This window comes from Malaclemys terrapin, chromosome 12 (assembly GCF_027887155.1).
Source record: "Malaclemys terrapin pileata isolate rMalTer1 chromosome 12, rMalTer1.hap1, whole genome shotgun sequence".
NCBI classification, from domain to species: Eukaryota; Metazoa; Chordata; order Testudines; family Emydidae; genus Malaclemys; species Malaclemys terrapin.
Window position 1 is genome coordinate 19,137,239 of NC_071516.1, and position 25,175 is coordinate 19,162,413.

A 25,175-nucleotide genomic window follows, 5' to 3' on the forward strand; every position below is an offset into this window, starting at 1 on the left:
CATGTGCCAGCAATGCCCCTCTGCCATGTACATTGGCCAAACCGGACAGTCTCTACGCAAAAGAATTAATGGACACAAATCTGACATCAGGAATCAAAATACTCAAAAACCAGTGGGAGAACACTTTAACCTGTCTGGTCATTCAGTGACAGACCTGCGGGTGGCTATATTACAACAGAAAAACTTCAAAAACAGACTCCAAAGAGAGACTGCAGAGCTAGAATTGATATGCAAACTAGACACAATTAACTCCGGTTTGAATAAGGACTGGGAATGGCTGAGCCATTACAAACGTTGACTATCTCCCCTTGTAAGTACTCTCACACTTCTTATCACACTGTCTGTACTCGGCTAGCTTGATTATCACTTCAAAAGTTTTTTTTTTTGTTTTTTTTTTTTCCTCTTAATTAATTGGCCTCTCAGAGTTAGTAAGACAACTCCCACCTGTTTATGCTCTCTGTATGTGTGTATATATATCTCCTCATTATATGTTCCATTCTATATGCATCCGAAGAAGTGGGCTGTAGTCCACGAAAGCTTATGCTCTAATAAATTTGTTAGTCTCTAAGGTGCCACAAGTACTCCTGTTCTTCTTAATGAGAAGATGGGATGGAAAACAAGAAATAAACCCCTTACACATAAAACCTAGGCTATCACAATCCATCCCTGAATGTGTCACCTCACCTCAGCCATACACAGCTACTGGCCTGGTGCTTCCTAATGTGGTAAAATTAAACAGCCTCACTCAATTACCTGTGAGGCTCGCTTGTGGCACTAAGAGATGATCCAGCAGCCTCTAGGGACGTCAGCTGCTGTGCCACCATTGGATGTAACACCTGCTCCTTCCCATGGGACTGGAGAGGCTAGCATAATGCATAAAGCAGCATCAGTTTGGAACAGTCCCTTGTGCACTGGGAAGTACAATACAAGGACTGAAGCTGTGCCCATCGAATGCAGGAGGGAAGACCCTTGCACCCTTACCTCACCTTGCTCTCCTGCCTGGGCTGGGCACACCTGAGCGCTTAGCTTGTAAAGAATAGGGAGGTTAATTACACATTCCCGCTGTCAAACACTCTGCTTCAGTATATTTCTCCATGGGCAGGAAAATCTCCAACTCCTTCTCCATGAGCAAGGTGGGCTGCCAAAAATGGAAAGACATAACTTTTTCTACAACGATTTGGACTGATAGTATTTGAACTGGTGAGTGACATTAAAACTGTCCGCTTGTGATGTGTTCAGTCATCGCTGTCATTTCTAGCCAAGGAGGGCTTCGGGATTACATGCTACTGCACAGTTCAAGTCAGGTGCCTGATGCTGTGAGACGCCTTGCACCCGCTATTCCTATTGGACTAAAGGCATCCAGAATCTCCTAGGATCTGGCTCCATTGCTCTGGGGGGAATTATGTTTTGTTCTCTTGCTTTAAGAGCAGCCATACTGGGGAAGACCAATGATCTATCCAGGGCTAGCACAGCTTCAGAGGAAGGCAAAAAATGCTCAGTCCATCAGGGTGAAGTTTGTTCTTGATCCCACTTAGTGACTGTGGTGTTATTGTGACTTTAAGAGAATGAACAGACTCTTCAGCGTGTGGAGGTGATAATCTAAGGAGGCAGTTGGTTTTAGGTTAGACTGATAGATTGACCTATATATATGTTCTGTATATATGTTAACAATAGACTTTATTAGATATACAGTTAAGTTACTAACAATGAATTATTATTAAGACTAGTGGATTACTTGAATCTAAAATAACACTGATCAGCTAATGCAGGTAACTACAGAGGTTGGGGGGTTGTTTGAAGCTACCCGCAGACCAGGACACACCACCGCAAAGTAGCACCAGACCCTGCCAGAACAACAGATGCAAAACTTGCAGATATAGCTCCACAGCTACGATGATCAACACACCCCACCACAACTCACCTTTCAAGACCCATGGGACCCACACATGCTGTATCACAATGTGCGGTGTACTTCATCCAGTGCACTGAATGCCCCAATAGCAACTATGTGGGTGAAACCGGACAATCACTACGTTCTTCAATGAACTTATACAGGAAAATGATAAAAGACAAAAAACACCATATCACCTATGGGTGAACGCTTTTCACAAAGCGATCACTCTATATCTGACCTCTCAGTCCTCATCCTCAAAGGAAAACTGCACAACACCTTCAAAAGATGAGCCCGGGGGGGGGGGGGGGGGGTTTAAATTTCTATAATTTTGCTAGACACTAAAAATCCTGGAATGAATAGACACACTGGATTTACGGTTTATTATAATCTGTAACCTACTGAAACTACCTCCCCAGTTTTGGGGGGGGGGGGGGTTTGCCTTTCCCTCCTATGACTGGAGAGGTGTTAATGGGCCATTTCACCTTGAATGCTCCCTTGAAATATGTGTTAACTAATTATGCTAAACAATCTGTTCCACCTTGTATTTAGTATCAGGGGGTAGCCGTATTAGTCTGTATCTACAAAAACAACAAGGAGTCTGGTGGCACCTTAAAGACTAACAGATTTATTTGGGCATAAGCTTTCGTGGGTAAAAACCTCACTTCTTCATCTGTAACTTTCACTCTATGCATCTGAAGAAGTGAGGTTTTTACCCACAAAAGCTTATGCCCAAATAAATCTGTTAGTCTTTAAGGTGCCACCAGACTCCTTGTTTTTGTAGATACAGACTAACACGGCTACCCCCTGATACTTGACACCATGCAAGGCACTAAATTTATCCGTATGGAGTGGAAATCCATCAACCTCAACAAAAAACTTGCACAGATACAGACAGACATCATCTTACTCTCCAAATGCAAAGAGATGGACATCATACCAAATGGACTGAAGGTAAAAAATCCATTGCAATCAACATACTACACTGACTATGGTGAGAAACTGTGCCACACACTCTCAAAGAAACTGAGGAACCACCTGATCAGTAAAAAGAAGAACAGGAGTACTTGTGGCACCTTAGAGACTAACAAATTTATTAGAGCATAAGCTTTCGTGGACTACAGCCCACAAGTCTCTAAGGTGCCACCTGATCAGTATCCTTTACAGCAGACAGGAGAAGATCAAGAATGAGCTCTCAAAACAACACTGGTTCTTGCGAAGTAACTCCCTGCTCTCCTTGTGTCAGTATATAATACCTGCATCTGTAACTTTCACTCTATGCATCTGAAGAAGTAAGGTTTTTACCCACGAAAGCTTATGCCCAAATAAATCTGTTAGTCTTTAAGGTGCCACCAGTCACCTTGTATTTAGCTGTGACATTGAGTATCTTTCCCAGGCCTAAAGAAGAGCTCTGTGTAAACTCAAAAGCTTGCCTCTCTCACCAATGGAAGTTGGTCCAATAAAAGATATTACCTCACCCACCTTGCCTTAAAGTATGCATTAAAAACACATGTATTTGTTACCACCTGCAGCTACTATCCCTCCAGTTGGCTGGCCCATCAGAGCCAGTTACCTCCTACTTTATAGCTCTTGGTGATATTGTAAAAGGAAGTGAGTAGGCAGATTTATCTCTGGCAATCTCTCAAGTGTAAGTCATTCTCTCCTCGGTTTCTGCTTCCAAAACACTCTAGTTCCAAGCTTCTGTCTTGCAGGTAAATTGTTCAGACTTGCATGCCATTAGCAAAGGGGCAGAGCTGGCTGCTTTGATAACACATGCAGGATAACACATTGAGGCAGCTTGTTGTCTGAGTTTGTCTCTGTTTAGATATGTGCCAATTAACCTGACATTCTGGATGCTAGGTCAATGTAATTCTGAGCCCACATCTTGAATTCAGATTTTTTTCCTTAAATAAAAAAAACAAACCCTAGTATTTAAAACCAATCAGACTTTAAGCTCCTGCCAAATACCTGTTTATGCCGTGAACAAATAATTACTTTTCTACAAGGAAGAAAGTATTAATTAAGAGTATTCATCAGACTCCTATTCTGTGGGGTTTATCTGATGGAGGTGTCAGCCAGAGGTGAGAGATGGATTAGTACACAATCAAGGACTTTCCAAGTTAAATCTGCTCCTTGTGGTTAGCTGTTAATAATGAAGTTGTCACTAAAAGAAAGAATTTAATGGTTTTAATTGGGTTTAATTACTTGGAAACTCCTGGAAAATGGACCAGTTTGTTTGGTTGAAATATATAAAAAAGTGAAGGTTGTAAAGAGCGAGAGGAAAGAGAGGGCTGGGCCACATGTTTGAACAAAGACTGGTTGTAAGAACATTTATTCTTTGGCTGTTGAGCTGCATGCCTTGATCAGAATATGAGAGATGGATGTGGCTTTCTCATCCATAAGTAACCAGCAGGGGTGTGCATAGGTTCTGTTATTTCTAGTGCAAGTAGGCATGTTTTTTTATATTGGGCTTTGTGAGGAGGGGTATCCTTCAAAAGTCCGGGGGGGGGGGGGGGGAGGGGCATTTATAGAGCTAGACTAATGCTAGATGTAATCTTCTCCAAGCATTTCGGTTCCTAGATGGTAGAGCTATGATAAGATGGGGGTAAATTTTTCAAAAGTGCTTAAGTGACTTAGGAGTCAAGTCCCATTTCCAAAAGTGATTTAGGAGCCTAACTCTTATTGAAAGTCAAAGGGACTTTTAGAAAATGGGACTTAGTCACTTAAAAATTTCACTCCAGATATACAGTAGTAAGTCACCAGGACCAGATGGTACTCATCCAAGAGTTCTGAAAGAACTCAAATGTGAAACTGCAGAACTACTAACTGTAGTTTGTAACCTATCATTTAAATCAGCTTCTGTACCAAATGACTGGGGGATAGCTAACGTGACACCAATTTTTAAAAAGGGCTCCAGAGGTGATCCCGGCACTTACAGGCCAGTAAACCTGACTTCAGTACCGGGGAAATTGTCAGACACATAGAGAAACATAATTTGTTGGTGAAGAGTCAACATGGTTTTTGTAAAGGGAAATCATGCCTCACCAATTATTTGAGGGAGTCAACAAACATGTGGACAAGGGGAATCCAGTGGGTACAGTGTACATAGATTTTCAGAAAGCCTTTGACAAGGTCCCTCACCAAAAACTCTTAAGCATAGTGAGCTGTCATGGGATAAGAGGGAAGGCCCTCTCATGGACTGGCAACTGGTTAAAAGGTAGGAAACAAAGGGTAGGAATAAAGAGTCAGTTTTCAGAATGGAGAGAAATAAATAGTGGTGTTCCCCAGAGATCTATACTGGGACCAGTCCTATTCAACATATTCATAAATTATCTGGAAAAAGGGGTAAACTGTGAGGTAGCAAAATTTGCAGATGATACAAAACTCAAGATAGTTAAGTCCCAAGCAGACTGCAAAGAGCTACAAAAGGATCTCACAAAATTGGGTGTCTGGGCAACAAAATGGCAGATGAAATTCAATGTTGATAAATGCAAAGTAATGCACATTGGAAAATGTAATCCCAACTATACATATAAAATGATGGGATCTAAATTAGCTGTTACCACTCAAGAAAGAGATCCTGGAATCATTTTGGATAGTTCTCTGAAAACATCCACTCAATGTGCAGCGACAGTCAAAAAAACTAACAGAATGTTGGGAATCATTAAGCAAGGGATAGATAATAAGACAGAAAATATCATATTGCCTCTATATAAATCCATGGTACACCCACATCTTGAATACTGCGTGCAGATGTGGTCACCCCATCTCAAAAAAGATATATTGGAATTGGAAAAGGTTCAGAAAAGGGCAACAAAAATTATTAGGGTATGGAATGGCTGCCATATGAGGAGAGATTAATAAGACTGGGACTTTTCAGCTTGGAAAAGAGATGACTAAGGGGGGATGTGATAGAGGTCTACAAAATCATGACTGGTGTGGAGAAAGTAAATAAGGAAGTGTTATTTACTCCTTCTTATAACACAAGAACTAGGGGTCGCCAAATGAAATTAAGAGGCAGCAGGTTTAAACAAACAAAAGGGAGTATTTTTTCACACAATGCACATGTGGAACTCCTTGCTAGAGGATGTTGTGAAGGCCAAGACTATAACAGGTTAAAAAAGAACTAAAGTTCATGGAGGTCCATCAGTGGCGATTAGCCTGGATGGTGTCGCTAGCCTCTGTTTGCCAAAAGCTGCAAATGGGCAAAAGGGGATGGATCACTTCTTGATTACCTGTTCTGTTCATTCCCTCTGGGACAACTGGCATTGGCCACTGTCGGAAGACTGGATACTGGGCTAGATGGCCCTTTGGTCTGACCCAGTATGACCATTTTTATAACCTCATTATGCCAATCCCATGACCATCTCCCATACGCTAAAAGTGCCCGTGAAACACATACACATGAATTTGTTTTACCTGAACTCTGAAAAATTCAGGTTTATTAGCCATCTTGTGGAACCTGAATGAACAGCCCTAATAACCACTACCACTGTAAACTTTGCCAGACAAAAGTAAATGCCAGACAGAAAAAAAACCTTCCCTGATTTCTTGTATTCATAGCTGCCTTTTTGTATATCCAGCTAATGTGATTTGGGAAGTAACAAAACAAACCCTGCTAACATCATCCAGGGCACCTGAAAGGTACCTAAATACCAGCAGTAAATCCCAAAGGCAGCACTGAATTAAATCAGATGAGATGTTCTTTTTGATCTGTTTCATACAATTGACTTGGCTCCTAAAATCTTTTTCTACAGTGAATGTCTAATGGAAAGTTACTACAATACTAAAAATAGTAAGATTTTTTTCAAATCCATTTTAACATAGTTGCTCATAGTACAAGCCAATCTTTATGTCTGTATCTTTAAGAACTGCTGAAGTGCTTCTTGTGCAGGTTTATTCCAGTCCAGCCTCTATTGTTTTTCTTCACGGAACTCTGAGTAAGAAGAGCAAAGAACAATTTCTGGTAGCAATCAGCCTAGTTTTAAACACCCCTTTCTCACAGACAGTCCTGATCTCCCCACGAACGTTCCACATCCTGCAAGTTTGGCTTGCGAGGTATAAAATAAACATCTTGAAACATCTTTGGGGCTAAACTGACATTGTGATGTCTTGACACTGAGTTGCAATATGGTATAAATGCCAAGATATCACAACACCAGAACACAACATGGTGATAAGGTGACTTTGTCCAAAGAGGCAATGTTCTAAAGATCGATTGATTATTTGTATTACAGTAATAGCTAGCGGCCCTGACCAAATTCAGGGCTCCACTGCTAAGCAGTGTACACACACACACAGGCCTTTACTAGACTAATACTTTCTAACTAACATAATTGCAAAGTCTTGGGTAGACAAGGCAAACTGCCTTTAACATGTGTTAAGCTGATGGGCTTAGCTGGGGATAGGGCAGCCTAGACTTTAACTTGACCATCTTAGCATATATTACAGTATGCACTGCCTTGTCTACACTGCGATTTCTCAAAGACGTTAGCTAATGTATTGTAACATCACACCTTTAAATCTTAGTGTAGACAAGGCCACAGTGAAAGTCATTAACTACCCCAAAGAGCTTGCAGTCTAAATAGATAAGACTTTAAGGGTAGGAGGAAAAAGTAGCATTATCATCCCCATTTTACTGATGGAGAACTGAGGCACAGAGAGACTTAGTGACTTGACTTGCCCAACGTCACAAAGGACTCTATGGCAGATCAGGGAACTGAATTCAGATGTCTTGCCTCTCAGTTCAGTGACTTATCCACTAGACCAGGGATTGGCAACCTTTGGCATGCGACTCGCAGGGATAAGCACCCTGGCGGGCCGGGCTGGTTTGTTTACCTGCCGTGTCCGCAGGTTCAGCCGATCGCGGCTCCCACTGGTCGCGGTTCGCCACTCCAGGTGGGAAGCGGCGTGGAACGAAGGATTTGCTGGCCGCCGCTTCCCACCACCCCCATTGGCTTACCCTGGAGAGCCACGTGCCAAAGGTTGCCGATCCCTGCACTAGACCATGCTGCCTCTCCTGAAGGTATCCTCCTTAGTCTGTCATCACTAACTATAATACAGAGACTGTCCTACTGAACATTAGAAAACCATTAATTTCTGGTTGCAGTCCATTTACAGGTCTCTTGCTGTTGGATCCCTCATTCACAGCTTATTCAGCGTATGATGCAATTCAGGTTCGCCATCAGAGGAACTGATCAGCTTGTCTGGCACAATACTGCTGTGTTCTTTTCATATGGAGTTTTGCTGGCTAGTGACTGCTCGTCAGAATGTAAATAAAGCTGGTGCTTCCCTAAGACTTGCATCTGGCCCCAGTTCTGTTTTGGTTATACACATTGCTGCTCCGATTCTCTCATGTTGCATTATTTGTTTTCACTGTGATCTTGACAACAAACATTGTGAAGGATCCATTCCTTGTCGGGCTTAAAAACTGGACCCTCAGATTAAAAAAAGACCTGTGATACCTTTTTGACCTAAAGGAGAATATTCAATATTGGTCAGCAGTAATGTGGAATCCTACTTCTAGGCTCTGGCCAGTGGAGGGCAAACCTGCCGGAATCCTGATTTCTCTTGCTTGGCTAGCAGCCTCCTCAGTCTTCTGTGCCATCCTCAGTATACCTCAAAGGTGGTAATATGGATATTTTCACATAGTTCAAAAGCAAATTCTGAAAAGACTCCAAATTACTGATGCTCCTTGAGTTGTATTTGATAAATATTTCCCGTTGGAGATAAAACAAGAAAATGCACTATGCAGTTATACTTTGCTGCCAGCGTAAGACATCAAAAGCAGCAATTATAGATCCAAAAATAAACCTGGAGCCTCGTATTCAAGAGGTGATTACATCTGCCTCCTATAAACTGTAGGGCACAACCAAAGTGCACGCTCTCTTTTGTCAGGCAGCTGGGAGCTCTGAAGTTCCCACTTGCTAAGTCTACAATACCAGCATGCCTTTCTTCGTCGCCTTCAGACTGCAGTTTGTGGAGAGCATAGTAACCCTTGCTGGCCACACATTGAGGAATCTATTCTTAAAACATAATGCAGGATGCATTATAAAATATTAATTCCTTTCAGAACCCACCCAAGGCTCGTTTTGGGGTACTATTGCCATGTTGTATCCCTACGTCTCTGTCCTGCACCATTTTAATGTGTTTCAAAATAATTTCCAAGTGCCAGATGCAGAGCCATGGACGTGAGACCTCCTTCCAGAAGACAGGCATATTTAGGGTCAAGTGACTTGGGCCAGGAAATAAAGTTCAATCTCTTACAGCGGACTTGTGTGTCACATGTTTATTTGAGGTATGGCCAGAGATGGGTGAAAGCATCGTCTCAGCAGGCAAAACCATTGAAGCTGTCAAGAGAAATCCTGCCTTCTCATCTTGGCAAAACAAAGTGAAACCTCTTTTTCCCTTTTGAGTGTGTATAAATGCACGCATGGCAGTGATGAAACCAAAAGGCAGTTTCTTTAGATGAAAAACTCTTTTTTGCTCTTTTGTTATCCAAGCAGCAGACTTAACTCGGACACATGGAAGTCAGATTGAAAATGGCAGTATCGTGCTATCCATCCTGTGTCACTTTTCACACCGCAGCAGCATGTTGAAGTCCAGTGCAGCACTATATGTTAGTTATTAATCACATTTATTACAGTAGCACCTGAGGGCCAACCAAGAATAGGGTCCCATTGTGCTAGGTGCTGTACAGACACTGAGTAGTAGATGGTCCCTGCCCCGTAGAGCTTTCAATCTAAATAGACAAGACAGACACGGGGTAGGGAAAGGGACAGAACACACGGGCAGGTGTGGAGTAAAGATGAGGTAAAGAGACAGTGGAGAAGGGGGAGGGCGAAGATGAGAGCAAACAGCCATTCAGCACAGGGCAGAAAAACTCCAGCCGAAATGATGGAAAGTTCTCTGAATGTCCAGAGGTCCCTGCTTGTGCAGCTTCTGATCCTTGTGTCTGGCTCCTCTCCTGCAGTTTTTCCTGCAGGCCACATTGTGGGGGTGGCATGGGAAGACACCCTCTGGTTCCTTGGACCCACAGATTGGAAGGGTCTCCCCAACCCAGATCTGCATCCAGGACATGCTTGGGGGAGGGTTGGCCCCAGTTGGACTCCATTTTGCCCCCTGCTCCCCAGTGCAGCAGTCCTGCTTTGACTGCTTCTGGTCCCACTGGCTGGAGTCTTACATAAGAGACTCCTGCCTTTATATGCATGTACCTGTCCAGATATAGTTGGGGACAATGCCTTGAAGTTGTTCTACTTTTTATCAGAAGATGGATAAAGTTCATTCATTGAGCAGATAGGCACAGTAGTCCATCCGCTTTAGCTCTGTCAACACTAGCCCCAAGTATGTCCCTGCTTTAAATGTGCAGCTTATGACACAGCGACAAGAATTTCATGGCAATTCAAAGGACCTCTGAGCAAAACCCCAGGAGGCTATTGATCAGAAAAAAATCTATCCTCAAAACAGCAGAGGCATATGGTTCTTAAGTGCGATGGGAAATAATTCCTGTTATTAAGGCATATGAAAGGGCTTATGCTCAAAGGTTTTGTCAGTCTACAATTTATTTCTCATCACCCTCCCTTCTCCCTCATCAGGAATGTAAAAATTCTCATCAAAAACCCCACACAAAGAAAAGGGCCACATTTTCTCAAACAAGCCCCTGAAGGCCACATGCAAAACACTGTGCACCTGGGTGGAGATGGGTAATAATGGACACCAAACATTTACAACAGGTGTAGCACATATAGAATTACCCTGTTTGTGCCTGCATTTTACATGAGGAAGTTAAGGTTTTTAATAAAAAGAAGAACAGGAGTACTTGTGGCACCTTAGAGACTAACAAATTTATTAGAGCATAAGCTTTCGTGGACTACAGCCCACTTCTTCGGATGCATATAGAATGGAACATATATTGAGGAGATATATATACACACATACAGAGAGCATAAACAGGTGGGAGTTGTTTTTAAGGTTTTTAATGCCTGCCCCTAAAATATTAGAAGAAAACAAAATGTCATGATTTAGAGATGCTCAGGAGCAGGTCTTCTTAGCTAGGAATCCAGCACCATTTCTGAAATGTATTTTATGATAGAAATAATCCTTTAATACTCCTAGATGCCACACACGCACTCTGCTTGGAAAATCCCTGGTTTACGTAAACTTTTCTACAAGAGATTAAATCTATAAAAGCTCTTCAGAACATCTCCTGTGCCCATCTTTCAAACTGTCATGGGTCTGTCTTTCCTATTTTGCATTCCTGCTTCCTGTCAGCAGAAATTATTAATAAAGAAGTTTGCTCCCAAAATACACATTAGAAAATAACTGAATCACTGCAATTATTTATCCTTATATAGTCTGCCCTCTCCCCAGTAATGAACTAATAATTGATACAATGACATGTCTAAAATAACAGACTCTTTATTACCTGCAATGGCTAAATGCTTTTCTTATTTAACTTAAAAAGGCATTAAATACAAAGTTTAGCCTCCAGTGGGTAAAAAAATCTCCAACTTCCTCAGAAAATCCTTCCCAAATTGTATTCATCTTGACTTAATCCAGGATCTACTGAGTGAATTAGGCTGTATTTGTTTTGAAAATCTATTTTATAGAGTTCCAGGGACTCTGTTTTCCTTAGGAAGGGCTTATTCTGCCTTTTTGACCAGGATGCCTGCTAACAGGCTTCAGCCTAGGTCTCTGCAGGTTGTTAATGTCGTGAGGTACCCAGCACATATGACTAACAAAATGTAAATAAACACAGCTGAGCCAGGGAGAAATTGGAAGGTTTTCTCATTAAAGAAATAAAATAAACAGATGTCCTTAAGCACTTTGGCTCATGTTTGTCAAAGGAACAGAAAACTCTTAGATGTTTGAACAGCAGCAGTGATATAGGGCCACATCTCAAGCAAAAGAAGAAGAATGGGGGGTTGGGGGGAAATCCCTTGGCACTTTGAATTAACTAATAGTCCTCAAGGGAGAGCGCTTTTGATTTGAACCTTAGCAACTTCTACAAATAGTTTTTAACTGCCAAGTAATAAAATGGCTTTTTATTCCTTCTCAGTTTGTAAAGTAGTAAAGGACAGATCCAGCCATTAGAACCATGAATCACCATCAGATTTGATTAAATCCCTATGGTGTTTCAATTGGATAGTAGCTTTGGGGGCCTGTATGAGCACACGGCAATGCACAGCACAAGCTGTTTTAGGCATAAAAGTGAAGGCAGAAAGAAAATCAGGGCTGGGATTTTGAAAGGGCCTTGTGTACAACTGGTCAGAAGTTCTTGGATGAAATATTTTTTTCTGAAAATGCCAATTCCCTTTTGTCAGGAAGGTTTCTTAGGTCCAGGATGGAGTTTCTGGACAAAACAAGAGAAACCCACCCACCCCAGGATAGCCAATAGCCCAGTGGTTAGGGTAATCACATGGGATGTGGGAAGACACCCACGTTAAACTCTTGCTCCAAATCAGGCAGAGCAGGAATTTAAACGCGGGTCTTCCACATCCCAGATGTATGGATTACTGGCTACTCTGGGGGAGGTCTCTCTCCCTTGTTTTTCCATGAAAAAATTAAAAAGATCTCAGGTTTGTCCCAATACGAAACCAAATACTGAAACCTGGAAATTCTCTGTGAAACAGAATTCTTGTTTTCTGGCCAGACTTAGTCATGAGAGAGTTAAGCATCTAATTCCCCTGGAAAGTCAATGGAATTGGGCACCTAATTCCCCAAAGCTGCTGTTGGAGTAGAAATCTCAAAATGCCTTAAAGCTGCTGTTGGAGTAGAAATCTCAAAAGTCAATCAAGCATACAAGAGACTAGGAAAACCCAGAAATATACTGTAAAGGGTGGTGAAACTCTGGTTCAGGCTCTCCCTCAGACTTGAACCTGTCACTAATGAGGTTACACAGAGCAGAGACACTGGATACAAAGGATTATTCCCTACAGTATGTTTCCTAGTGCTTTTCCCAGGCTAGTTTTAAAGTGTCCCAATGATGGAGCTTTCACCACTTTCCTTGGAAAGTTTATTCCACAGTCGAATAATGCTCACCAGGAAGACACTTTTCCTTTCAGCTTACTGGAATTCTCCATTTGTTCCCTAAAGTTTCCTCAGTGTTCCTAAGTAAAGCTGGACCAAACATGCATAGTTAAACTGCAAACCACTTAGTTTCAGGGTTTTATTTTAAAACTGGAAATCTGGCCATGTTTGTCAAGGTGCAGTGAATCTATGCTCAGTTTTGGGCAAACTTGAGCTAATGTATAGTTTTGGGTGAAAGCTGTATAAAACTCAGTAGGTTTAACCTCACTTCAACTTGAACCTGGTGATTCTAGATGAATTTCACTTTGTAATCCAGGGATCATTGTTTGAACCCAAAATACAGCGTAAGACAGCCAACCTTGCCTGTGTTATCTCATAAGATTAGTTGAAATTGATTCATTTCTGCAAAAATACAAGCTTTTGACAGATTGACATTTTCCAATGGAAAAACATTCAAATTAGAAAATTTCCAACCAGCTTTAGTATTTGCAGTGGTACAGATTACACCTGTTTGAAACTGGGATAAATTCCTCTGTGCTTTCCTTGCCTACCATATGCTTTGCACTGGCGGTTGCTGGCTACTAATGGCTGGAATTGAGATAAATCCCCCAGACAGATAAAGCCTGAGATGGTATAGTATAAGAAACAGCTAATTTTAAATTCTCCCATTCTAAATAAACTAACATCCAGAAAATGAGTGTCAGGGCATAACTGTTTCCAAGGTTTTTGTTTAAAAATTAGACACAATGTGCTCTGTTATGCATTTGCAATGGTGTCTGTTAAAATCAAGTCAATCTGAGATGCTGACTAATTCCAGAAGTTAATGTGCATCTTACATTCAAATTTACAGCTCAAAACCCCTTGTTGACTTTTAGACAATATTAAAGGGCTGATGAAGATCCATCAAAATTCCATGTTCTGGTAGCAACATCAGCTGTTTTCTGAAATTTTCAGTTTTGTAATTCAGTGCTAAATTGAAATCCATTCCATTTGTCCCCAAGGCTTGTTATATGGAAGGAGTAATTATAATATTAGATTCAGTTCATCAGTCCCTTTTTTTAAATGTTACAGTAGCACTCAGAGACCCCCACCTAAGATTAGGGCACCATCGTGCTAGGCACTATACTAACAGAGTAAGAGACATTACCTGCCCTGAAGAACTTAGTCTAAATATACAAAACAGAAAAAGTGTGGGAGTAAGGAAGTATTATTATCCCCTACTTAACATGCCAGCAGCTGGGTAAAAAAAACATATTTAGTGTCCCTCTTTTTCATTCATTAAAGAAGTGTTAGAATGAACTATCAAATAATTGTGTTTCACTGCTACTGGGAAGGAATGCAGAAAAGACCCCTAACAACTGGGACGTGCAAATTAAAAAATCTGTTGACAATTAAGGTTATAGAAGCTATGAGGAATGGGTTTAGAAATTTCCCAAAATTTGGGCACAGGGAGAGGAAAATAGGTCAATGAATTCTCTTGACAAGAGTATTTGCTACTTCCTTTACCAAGTATTAAATTAACAGCACCTAAAGAGTCACTTTTCTGCCCTGTGTCTGGTTATTTCAAACCAAAACTTGGAACGAGAGGCCAAACCTGGTAACGTACCATCCTCCTGTCTGAGACCTCTGCACTGAATTCAGCTAAAGTGCTAGTAACAATGCAATTGGTTTTAACTCACTTATTTCCCCTTGTGTTTTCCTCAGAGGCCTGTACTTCAGTGTTCAGTTCTTCACAGACTAGTAAAGAGTGCAATCATCCTTTCTACTGCATGGAAGCTCTCTTTAATATATGCCTGAAGGGATTAGAAAGGCTGGGTGGGGTGTATATTAAGCCATAAAAATGAACTGCTATGTCTATTGAGCATTCTAGTCTCACAGCAAATACTCTACACCCATACTGTAAGCAGAAGCCTGTGGAACAGGTTTCTAAACTCTACTGAATACAGTATTCAGGGTTAATTGAATATAGCGGTGGAACCTCTGCATCCAGGGGCCTCCTGCTGAGAGGCAAAGGGGTGGAGAAATTTTCTCCTGCTTGCCAGTTTCTTTACCACATTCAGCTAGAACAAAAACTCACTTTACCTGCACATGGAAGATATTTTGTTATTTTGATAGCTATTCCACTTCACAATGGGAATAGCAATGGCACATCCCCTTAATCACAAGCATGGCAACTGAGGACCAGCCTCTGTCCTGACAGGCTCAGCTGGGAATTGTACCCTCAGCATATACAGGTCTGTTGGTGTCACTAGGCATAGCTACCAGGTAACTCGGGAGAGTGGAAGGCCAAAAGTGCCGATGAAGCTCTTCTGCTCTGGGCCTACCTGAACCACAAAACTCCATCTTGTGAACTCTCACCTACTTCTATGCTAACGGCTGACATGCTGAAGCAGAAATGGAAGGGTCGGCTTTTCTAGCAGGCAGCTGCTGTAAACAGGCCTTGCAAGGCCAAAAGATAAGCAGACGAATGGGAACTTTTCTAATCGTAACTGCTACAGAAGGGAGGGGTGGGAGGGGTAAGAGGGAGGAACAGACAAAGGCTTACACAGAAACAGCTTGGAATATAAAAGGGAAAATTTTATTTGGATGTGCTGCACTTGATCTGAGACATGCTGGTCTCCTAGTGCCATTTCAGAGCTCTGAAATAAACTTGGCTTGCTTTCTCCCCTCGGTGTCTTAATTGGTGCCAAGCACACCAGGCAATGAACCCCTGTTTGCCATCTCGAGGCCCAGTTGTGGGCAGGCAACAGGTCTGTCGCATCTTACGCTGGGGTTACGTTCCGCAGTCAGTGCGTAAAGCGAAAATCGCGAATAGTCAAAATTACATTGAGTGTAATGGCGGGCGGAATCGCCCGCACTACAGGTACAGTATTAAAATGCTCTTTTTTTTTTGTTTTTGCCGACCGCATAAAGCTGAAATCGCGCATGTTCAATGCGCGTAAGATGCGACAGACCTGTAAGGCTATCTTTTGACTTCCAGGATGACATGGTGACCTCTCACAATACAGACACAACTCATAGGTGCACAGAAGCGTCCATTGTACTGCAAGTCTCACCTTTCCTACAGCTGCTCCTCCCCCAGCCCCCTCTCTAAGGCATAGGGAACACTTTTTAAAAAAAACTTTATCCCATCTGTTGACATTTGTTTGTGAAAAAAATACCTGGAAAGAAAGTAAAGGGAGACCTGGAGCTCACAGGCCACTTTTGGTTTCCAACAGAGGGGATATGTTGTAGGGACTGCATGGGAAACCCATTAAGATTAAATATAAGGAGGCTGAATAGTCTGTTGGCCAGAGCAGAGGACTGAGGCTGGGAGATAAGTAGAAGCAGAAGTCCAGGCTCAGCCATTAATATGCTGTTTGACCATGGGCAAGTGATCAGTCCACCTTGTGCTGCAATTGTTATGATTATTTATTGCTGCTACGTGCTCAGTGCTTTCCAAACACTTCCAGAGGACAGTCTCTGCTCCAAGGAGCTCATTATCTAAGGAATGGCCTGGCTTTGAGTGGGATGTTCCCGCCTTATAGTTGTGACTTGGAGAGAATAACTAGGAGCTCCAGCACTAGATGTGGTCAGAAAATTTCAACCAAAACAAAGTTTTGATGAAACCTGGAAAATACTGTGAACTTTTTTTTTTGTTTGGCAAAAGAGGTTTCGGTCAGCTCTACCCTACTAGTATGGTCAATGAGGTACTGCTGGTAGCAGTGTGTGCTTTTGGAGGTGAGAGAGCAATGGTTCTAATCCCAGCTGCCCCAGTAGAAGAGGGAGATTTAATTATTAATGTGTCTGTCTAATAAGAGGCATGTTTATCTTTAATATCGATTATGGATAAAAATAATAAATTTTAGGCCTGGATATCGGAGATTAATACTTTCTGTATTATTCAGGTATGAAATTTTGGAGCTCTATTCAACTCTGTCTTGGCTGCTTCTCTCATATTTGTGAATTCAACTTGCTTAAACACTTCTGGATTGGGTTTATTATTTAATGGTTCCCATGACAGAAGTTTGGTGTGTGTTCCATTTCCCTTTTGACTTAGAGCCTGATCCAAAATCAATTTATTTCAATGTGGGTTTTTAGATCAAAACCTTGGTTAATCATCATTTTAGTTTTGAGCCATTTTCCTTATAGAAAAGTTCTATGGAATTCAAAAGAGATGAAACCAGTAGGATCTGTAGAAATTCAATGGGGTTCTATAAAAGTTATTCAAAAAATCTTTTAGAACTTAACAGCAAAGGAGAGCCTTTCTAACAATATTTTTAACCAGCCCTTCAAATTCTATAATTCTCTATTCTACAGAATGCTTAAGAACTATCCTGTGGAAAGGTTCTCACTTTATTTTCCATAGAGCATTTTCATACTGGACAGCCTTGTGTGTTTTCATTTTCTCCCCTCAATCCCTTATGCAGGCAGGTTTTCAAAAGTGCTCAGGATTACCCTAACTCTGCCTTCTATTGAAGTGAAGGGTAAGACTCCCACTGAAATCAACATGAGTTTTACCACTGAAGTCAATGGGAATAGTTATGTCCATGGTAAGTGCTTTTGAAAATCCTAACCTAAAGTTCACTTTCTTGGTTCTCCCTAACCTTCGCATATGCTCTTTCAGAATATGCAGCCTATGTTCACATAGCCTCAATTACAGCTCCCTGATCCAGAGACGAGTCTATGTTGGCCCCAGTGCGATATGCTCCAGGTCATCTCATCTTAGTAGAGGATCTGTACAATGTAACTGAGCTCAATCACCACCATTGAATTATCTTGCCCCGACATACTTCCTGTGCCCAGGACGGCTAGCACAGGAGCTGACTTTGCACCAGCATGAAGTTGCCCTCCATTAGGGAAATTCTCCATCAGCCATTTACCACCAAAACTCAATCCTCGGTATGATTGCACAAGTTTATTTTTCTCTATCTTGCCTGTTCCTTTTCTATTTTTTGCATGCAGCCAGGTGAGAACTTACACAATGTCTGCTGCAAATTGTCTCATTCATTACATTCAGTGGGAAAAGAAACGATTCCAATTGCCCTGTACAACATAGGCCTGAATAAATCTCTGTTCGGAAATGTGTGCTTGATTTTCAGAAGGTGCTGCTAGAAGTGTTAGTGGCATTCCAAATGCTGCAGTGGATTTCTGCACCACAAACACCATTTTATATCCTTTACAAGTGTGCACATCTAACAGCGGACAATAAATCTATCTCACTAATTACACATCCAGGTTGTTATAACCATCATAAATCAAGTACAGCTGGTAAAGCCATAAAATGATGTCAAATCATATTTCTAGTTTCTAAAGAGAAATAGGATTATTTGCCGGTCTCTCAATGAAGCTGCAATGTTAAAAGTCATATGCAGAAACAGTTGTCAAATAGGTTATCCACCTTTAATTAGGTAATGATATTGTCTTTTTCTCTCTCTTCACTTAAAAATGCTTGACGTTATGTAACTCAGTCATTTGAACAAGAAGTTATAATAGGAAAACTGCCATACCAATAAATGAGGTATAGGCACTATTATTATTAAGTACCTGCTATTTCAGAATTCCTTAGCAGCCAAGTTCAGTGTATTTCAAAGCTTCCTCTATTAATTACAGATAGGGTTTGCTAAATAAATGCCACCATCAGCTTAAACACCAGATTTTCAAAGGTATTTATGTACCCTAAAGATGCCGACTGGGGCTAGTAGGCCCTTTTGAGAATCCTACTCATGTGCCTAAATACCTTTAAAAATCTAGCCTTAAGTGGCCATCTGAGATCGTTAGTGGGAAGATGCAATGCTACACTTGGAATGAACTTGGGTTAATCAATATAAAAAGTCTCTTAAAAAAAAGAAATCATTTGTCTGAGATTCTTATGAAAACAATAGACCAGCAGAAAATATTACTGTGTGCAGGCTAGAGTTACTATTTTCTGGCTGCTGGATAAGTTATTTCTCCTAGGAGAAAGGCCTTGAAAGAACAACAGCTCAGTGTCCTATCTAGCAGCAACTGAACAATGCAAGCTTTTGAAGAAGTGGGGCTACATACAATATAAAGGGAAACTAAATTAAATTTTCACATGTTTGAGGGAAATACCACTGGACTTATTTATAACAAAATCCGTCTGAACAAAATGGGCAGCATCTGTTAGAAAAGCTGCCTTATTAACTGCCCCCACAATTCCCAATGCAATTTTGCTTGACAAACAATAATGTTAAAAAAATATGAATTAAATTTTACCTTCCCATATCTGGATGCAAAGGTTCCCGTGAGTAAGGAGTGAAAAATAATTATCGTCTCATCCAAATCCCACACAAACACCCGCTGTGATGAAAGACAAGGAGGAGGGAAAGAGACAAATACATTCACACGTTAAGCATCTTCAGGAGTGCATTTAATTAAGAAAAAATATTAGGTGGCTACAACTTTTTTAAGGTAACAAAACCACTTTAAACATTGATCATAGATGCCTTTTTAAGGTTGGTAAAAAAACAAACAAAAAAACCCCAAACTCTGCTCTCCGATTCCATATATGCTCTGACAATCTGCTATCCCAATATGCATAGAAATCCCAGTAGGATATTATGTCAGGAGAGCAAAATAACAGAATCCAACGTTGCCTTAAAAGCCAGAGTGCAAAATTTTGCCTATGACAATTACACTGAGACAACAATCATTTTTCTTTTAAAACTACATCAGCCATGGTGGCTATAGTCTCAAACATCTTGCCTATGTTTTGGCGCATATCGTTCTCTAGTCTAACAGCGGATTATTTGTAAATCAATTTCTCTTGGCTGGATTTACTATCAAAAGGAATTAATATTATTACCTCAATCTCATTGTCAACTGTAGGGGAAGGATCGTTGCTTCTTTTTGATCGGCCTCGTAACTTTCCATCAGACCCTCGGTGTTGCCTGTCTGTTTCTGTATCTTTTGTTGGTGTGGTTGCATATTCCCCTATTGAGAGAAAAAGGGATCCCGCTGAAAGCCTAAAATTTGCAATCTTTCACGTGTGGTTCTTGCGATACTTTTATGTTATCCAAGAAGTATCTTTTAGCAAAGGCGTGACAACTGCTTTGGTATTTGGTATTTAGCTATTGCACAAACCACTTAAAAAAAAAAAAAGTTTGTTCCAAAGGTTTGTGTTTGAATGGGTCAAACAATAGAAACATTTCACAAACATTTAAGAAAATATATTTTCACGTTAAAAAAAAAATACATGAGATTTCATTTTTTTGAAAATTTTCACACTTTTTAAAATCAGGGGTTTCTTTTGGTATTCTGGGGTTTCCTTTCTCCCTTTTTCTCTTTTCTATTGGAAATGGGGAGGTAAAAAAAACAAAATTTCAAAACATGATTTTTTTCCCCCAACAAATTTTCATTATTAAAAAGGCCATTTTTCAACAACAAAAAATAGTTTAAAAACCCAGCTCTAGAATATTCCCAAATACATGTGTGTTTTAATCCAGTTTAGCTGTTTATCAGAGGACAGACAGTACAGCAGTTTAGAAACACTTGAGAAGAAACCAGAGGTGAAGGTCACTATGTAAAGTATCAATTGATAGGATTCACTTTCATAAAACTCTCTAGATATCACTTACGTTAAATTACAAATCCTTTTCAAACATTTTTCTTGTCACCTTGCTAACTTGTGGCCTCTCAACCCTCCTGGTACAGATGCATTCTTCTTAAGGAGAGTTTGGGTTGTTCCTAACAAGCCTCTTTGAAATCACCGTTTCTCAAGTAGGCTGAGATAAGATCTAAGGAATAGAAAATCCTCCAACTGCTTTTAGAGCAATCTGCGATCACTTTTTAAAAGCAATATTAGTTTATTTTTCTTTTTGAACAACCACAGATGTTCGGATTTGTTCCATAAGTCAGCAGACCATACAATGGGCGTATATTGTGATCATCCACAAATTATGTGGTATTTTATATAAATGTTATTGCATGCCAATGAAAACTTTAGTGGAAAAGTGACATCTGAAAGCTGTATTCAGACAGTACATAGGAGGATAATGATCTGTCAGTAATTCCATAGACCGCTTGAGCCCGCAGAGTCTGAAAAGTAAGCACTCCAGGAGAGCCGAGATAATTTCAAAGGTATTGATGCCATATGTGGAATTCATAATTGACATTTAACTCAACCTGTTTTCTCTTGATTTTTTTTTAAGAGAGAATCACTTGAATTCCTTTTAACATACTTATGAAGTCGGATATTACGTTTAGTGGTTAGAAATTAGCTAAAAACTAGAAGGAGGCTGCAAAGTTAGGAACTTTTTAGATTTTGGATGTGTTTGGATATAGGATTTTGGGTTGGGCTCATCACTAATAAAAACTATCTGTTAACACACTAGCCTATTGTTTAAAAGTCATGATTAATAACATTTTCCCTTTCTATACCATCTTTTATTTGAAGGTGTGAGACCACTCACACCAGGAACACATTTAAGCTATAGGAAGCAATTAAGAAATACTCATGAAAAGAACGTGGCTTATTCTTATAGAGCTGACATTTTCTAAATTGCTCTCTAAAGTTGTGCCTGCAGTTGTAAAGTCATCGTCCTTTGCCCCCACAAAGGACATGTGCAAAATTGCAGGTGTAAGTAACAGAACTTTGCCATGAACTTTAATTTGTTGGTGTAAATTTATACGCTCACAAATCAGACAGCAAAGTTGTATTATTTGTGCCCACAGATGATTGAGCTTGTAAAACAGTGAATTGGTTTTAAATAATATAATGTATCCACCTACCAGACAGTGATTCTGTGCTTTGACTAGTGATGTTGTGTGAAGATTCTTGGAGAGAGTATGTGGATGTCGGGATGGCTGATGGACTGATGCTATTCGCCGATACATAAGGAGAGTTGTAGGAAGAGGTGTAATACTGAGAGTACTGGCTTTGAGGAAAGCTTGGATAGGACGAGTATTCCTTTGGGGGAAAAGAGACATGAGTAATCCTTCTGCATCCCAGGCTTTTACTACACAGACAAGTGGGTAAGGTAATGCATGTGGCAGATACTTTCAAGAGTCGTGGGATCTGGTCACTTTTTCCAAAGAATCTTGTTCAAGTCACTTTGGTAGGTATTTCTGCTTCGCCCATGTCTATTTCTGCTTCATTGGCACCAGCAGAATTTACAAGAAGACAGGAGTCATAACAAGCCCTGCCTTTTTCTGTGGAATTCGTTCACCACGGCTGGCCCTTTCTGAGCACAGGGTGCAGCAATTTGATGCAGGGGAGTGATGTGAACTACTGTTTCAAAAGGGACTGAGGTGAGACAGGTGGCCACTGTAAGCAGTTCTAAGCACAGGCGTAATTAAAAGAACAGGTGAAAAATGCAGAGGGGGAAAAAAATCACAAAAATATTTGCAATTTTCCTCTACCTGTTATCAAAGTTTTTGATCAACTGTAGAACTGGTTACAAAATGAAAAAAATAATACCCAGCTCTTATAGAGCGCTTTTCATCAATAAATCTCTAAGCCCTTTACAAAGGAGGGTACCATTATCCCCATTTTACAGATGGGGAAACTGAGGCATAGAGGTGCCGTGATTTGCTCAAGTTTACCAAACAGGCCAGGGACAGAGCCAGGAATAGAGCCCAGGGATTCTGAGTCCCAGTCTAGTGTTCTATCCACTAAGTCACACAGAAATTTCTAGAAAATATTTAAAGTGTTTTCCAAACCATTTAGTTAGTGAATAACAAGGAGTCCGGTGGCACCTTAAAGACTAACAGATGTGCCACCGGACGTTAGGTGTCTTTAAGGTGCCACCGGACTCCTTGTTGTTTTTGTGGATACAGACTAACACAGCTACCCCCTGATAGTGAATGAATCCCTAAACAATCACCCCTTCCCACGGGTAAGTTAACTACAGATGATCTTTGGGGGTTGAGGGAGGAGGATTAATCCCAATACACCTCACTGGAACTCAATTCCCAGGAGAGAAACATTTTAAGCAATCTTAGGCCTGAAGTTAATGGGAAGTGTCCATTGACTGATTCAGTAGGAGTTGGATCAGGCCCATAACAAAAGTATCACAATAATAAGTCCCTTTGCTGGGTTCAGCATACAGCACGTTTCTAGGCTCTCAACTGAAGTTACAGGGCCTCTCCGTGAGGGATGAGTGTACTGAATACTACTTACCACACTCTAGGATTTAATAAGACATATACATTAATTAAATGGACAGCATCAAGGCCAGGAGGTCTAAAATAATACCTTCCAGCTGTGTTTTGCTTTTCAAGAGCACATATGCCCTTCATAGCCTCCCTCCATTCTGCCTATCTGTTCCTTCCCTGTGAGGAGGTGGGATATTGAAATACACAAGATTATTCCTCTCTGGGCACTTCAAAACATGATTTTTGTTGTTGCTGTTGTAAATTTCAGACCCTAGCATATTTACATCAATTGATCTGAATGGAGTGACAAAGCAGTACGGGGATGCAGGTACCAGTGACCTCCAAGCCACAGTCTAACACACTGGGGTGGTTGCTGGTAGTGGTTGCTGGGGTGGTTGCTGGTGTTTGACTATTTATCACCGCTGTAGCCCTCATGTTGGGAGAGCCGATGAGGGTGCCAGAATCAGGAAAAGCAGTTTAAAAACACCATACTTTTATTTTTAAATTAAACAATAGTTCTGCTTTGGGTATTTCAACCCTGAAAAAAATAAATCACAGGTTGAAGGTGGCCTACCAAATGTTTTTTTTTTAAACTGTAAGTCTTTGCCCATTTTTGCTTCTTCATGACATACAACGAAAGACTGAAAGTGGAATTTTTTTGTTTTAAAGATTTGTCAATTTTTTTTTCTTTTACTTCAGAAATAGCAAGAATGTCAAACCTGATCTTCTCTGGCAGTTGTGCAGGACAGTGTAAGGGTCTCAGATGAATCTTGTGAGCTCTAACTCTTTAACTTAAGGGGTGGAATACTGAATTATTAACAAAGAGGCTTTCTCAGAAATGTTCATGCGACACTGATTTTAAATAGGTGTTAACTAAAAATCCCTCCTTCCCTCAACTAATCATGTTTTAGGCTGATGTGATAATTCGACTAGTTCTCAGTCACCAGAGAGTCTCAAGGGCAAACAGACCTGAGTTTCCAATACAAAATAAAGCTGAAAAGAAAACTAAAGCTTTTTTCGTTTTTTCTTAAGGTCTGATCCAACTCCTACTGAATCAGTCAATGGACACTTCCCATCATTAAAAAAAAAAGGCACAAGCAGAATTATTTTTCCTTTTTGCAGGTCACCTTCAAACTTCAATCCGGTGCATGTCTATGGGCCTTTACTGACCATACTGTCTTTCAGCAGAATATGAAACAAAGAAACAACCCACTATTGTTTTCAGAAATACAAGAGCCACAATCAGTGGGAGGACTTGCTAAGGACAATGTCTTCATGTTTGGTCCAGCCAAACTGAGCAACTGGCTATTAAGCAGCCTGAATTTTCTTATGCAAAGTGTGAAGCTCACAGACAGGTGTACACTCAAATAAGGAAGAGTACAGATGGCTCAGATAGCTCACGATTCACCAGGGTCTGTGTATGACACTTTCAGATTGTTTATTCATATTTATTACCTAAAGCCAAGAGACCAGAGGAAAGGGTGCAAAGGGGGAGCTCTCTATAGATGATGGAAAGACACTGCTTTTAAGAAAGCTATCATATGATACCATGGGCTCCCCATAAGAATTCTGAAATGCTTTCAACAGTGCAACCCAATTACTGCCCAGGTCAGAGAACGCCAGCGGTGAGAGATACAGTTTTGGCAGGGCTCCGTTGCAAAGCTCCCCGCTGAGCCATTGCTGTGCATATATGTATCCATTTATTTAAAACAAAAAAGGCCAGATGTTAGGTCAATCACCAGGTCAGGTATCCATGGATATAGGTGGTGTCTGTGACTACATAGACTATTAACCTCCTTAAATACATGTGAAAATTGTGGCAGTCTCTCTGACCTGGAAGATCTCTAAGTCTTTAAAATAAGAGACATTGCAAATAACTTCTGAGGCTGTACCTGATGCACAGTGCTGAATCCTGCAGAATTGGTCAGGCCGTTGGCTCCTTGGTAAATCCCTGATGTTCCTGTGAAAAATAATATCACATTTACATGTAACAGATTTCCTAAAATCAATGTAACAGAATATGCTTACATCGACAGTCACACAATGGTAGGAATCATACATTTATCCTACAAAGCAGTATGTGGCAAGTCAAGAAAGCTAGGGAATTGCTTCTAATGCCAAGGTTTGGGCCACTGCTGAATTCAAAGGTAATCGCAAAATC

At 40.7% G+C, this 25,175-nt stretch overlaps 2 protein-coding genes across 5 annotated transcripts in view; one reads left to right on the forward strand and one right to left on the reverse strand.

Moving 5' to 3' along the window:
* LOC128846308 (uncharacterized) overlaps positions 1–25,175 on the forward strand; it is a 304,287-nt gene that overhangs the window by 59,585 nt on the left and 219,527 nt on the right. The window lies entirely within an intron of this gene.
* EYA2 (EYA transcriptional coactivator and phosphatase 2) overlaps positions 1–25,175 on the reverse strand; it is a 154,316-nt gene that overhangs the window by 38,720 nt on the left and 90,421 nt on the right. For all 4 annotated transcript variants that reach the window (XM_054045313.1, XM_054045311.1, XM_054045312.1 and 1 more), the window contains 4 exons: positions 24,907–24,974; positions 21,650–21,827; positions 19,725–19,852; positions 19,136–19,219 (listed from right to left, as the gene is read on the reverse strand). In XM_054045313.1, the coding sequence (XP_053901288.1) occupies positions 19,136–19,219; positions 19,725–19,852; positions 21,650–21,827; positions 24,907–24,974 (458 nt within the window). The remainder of the gene's footprint in view (positions 1–19,135; positions 19,220–19,724; positions 19,853–21,649; positions 21,828–24,906; positions 24,975–25,175) is intronic.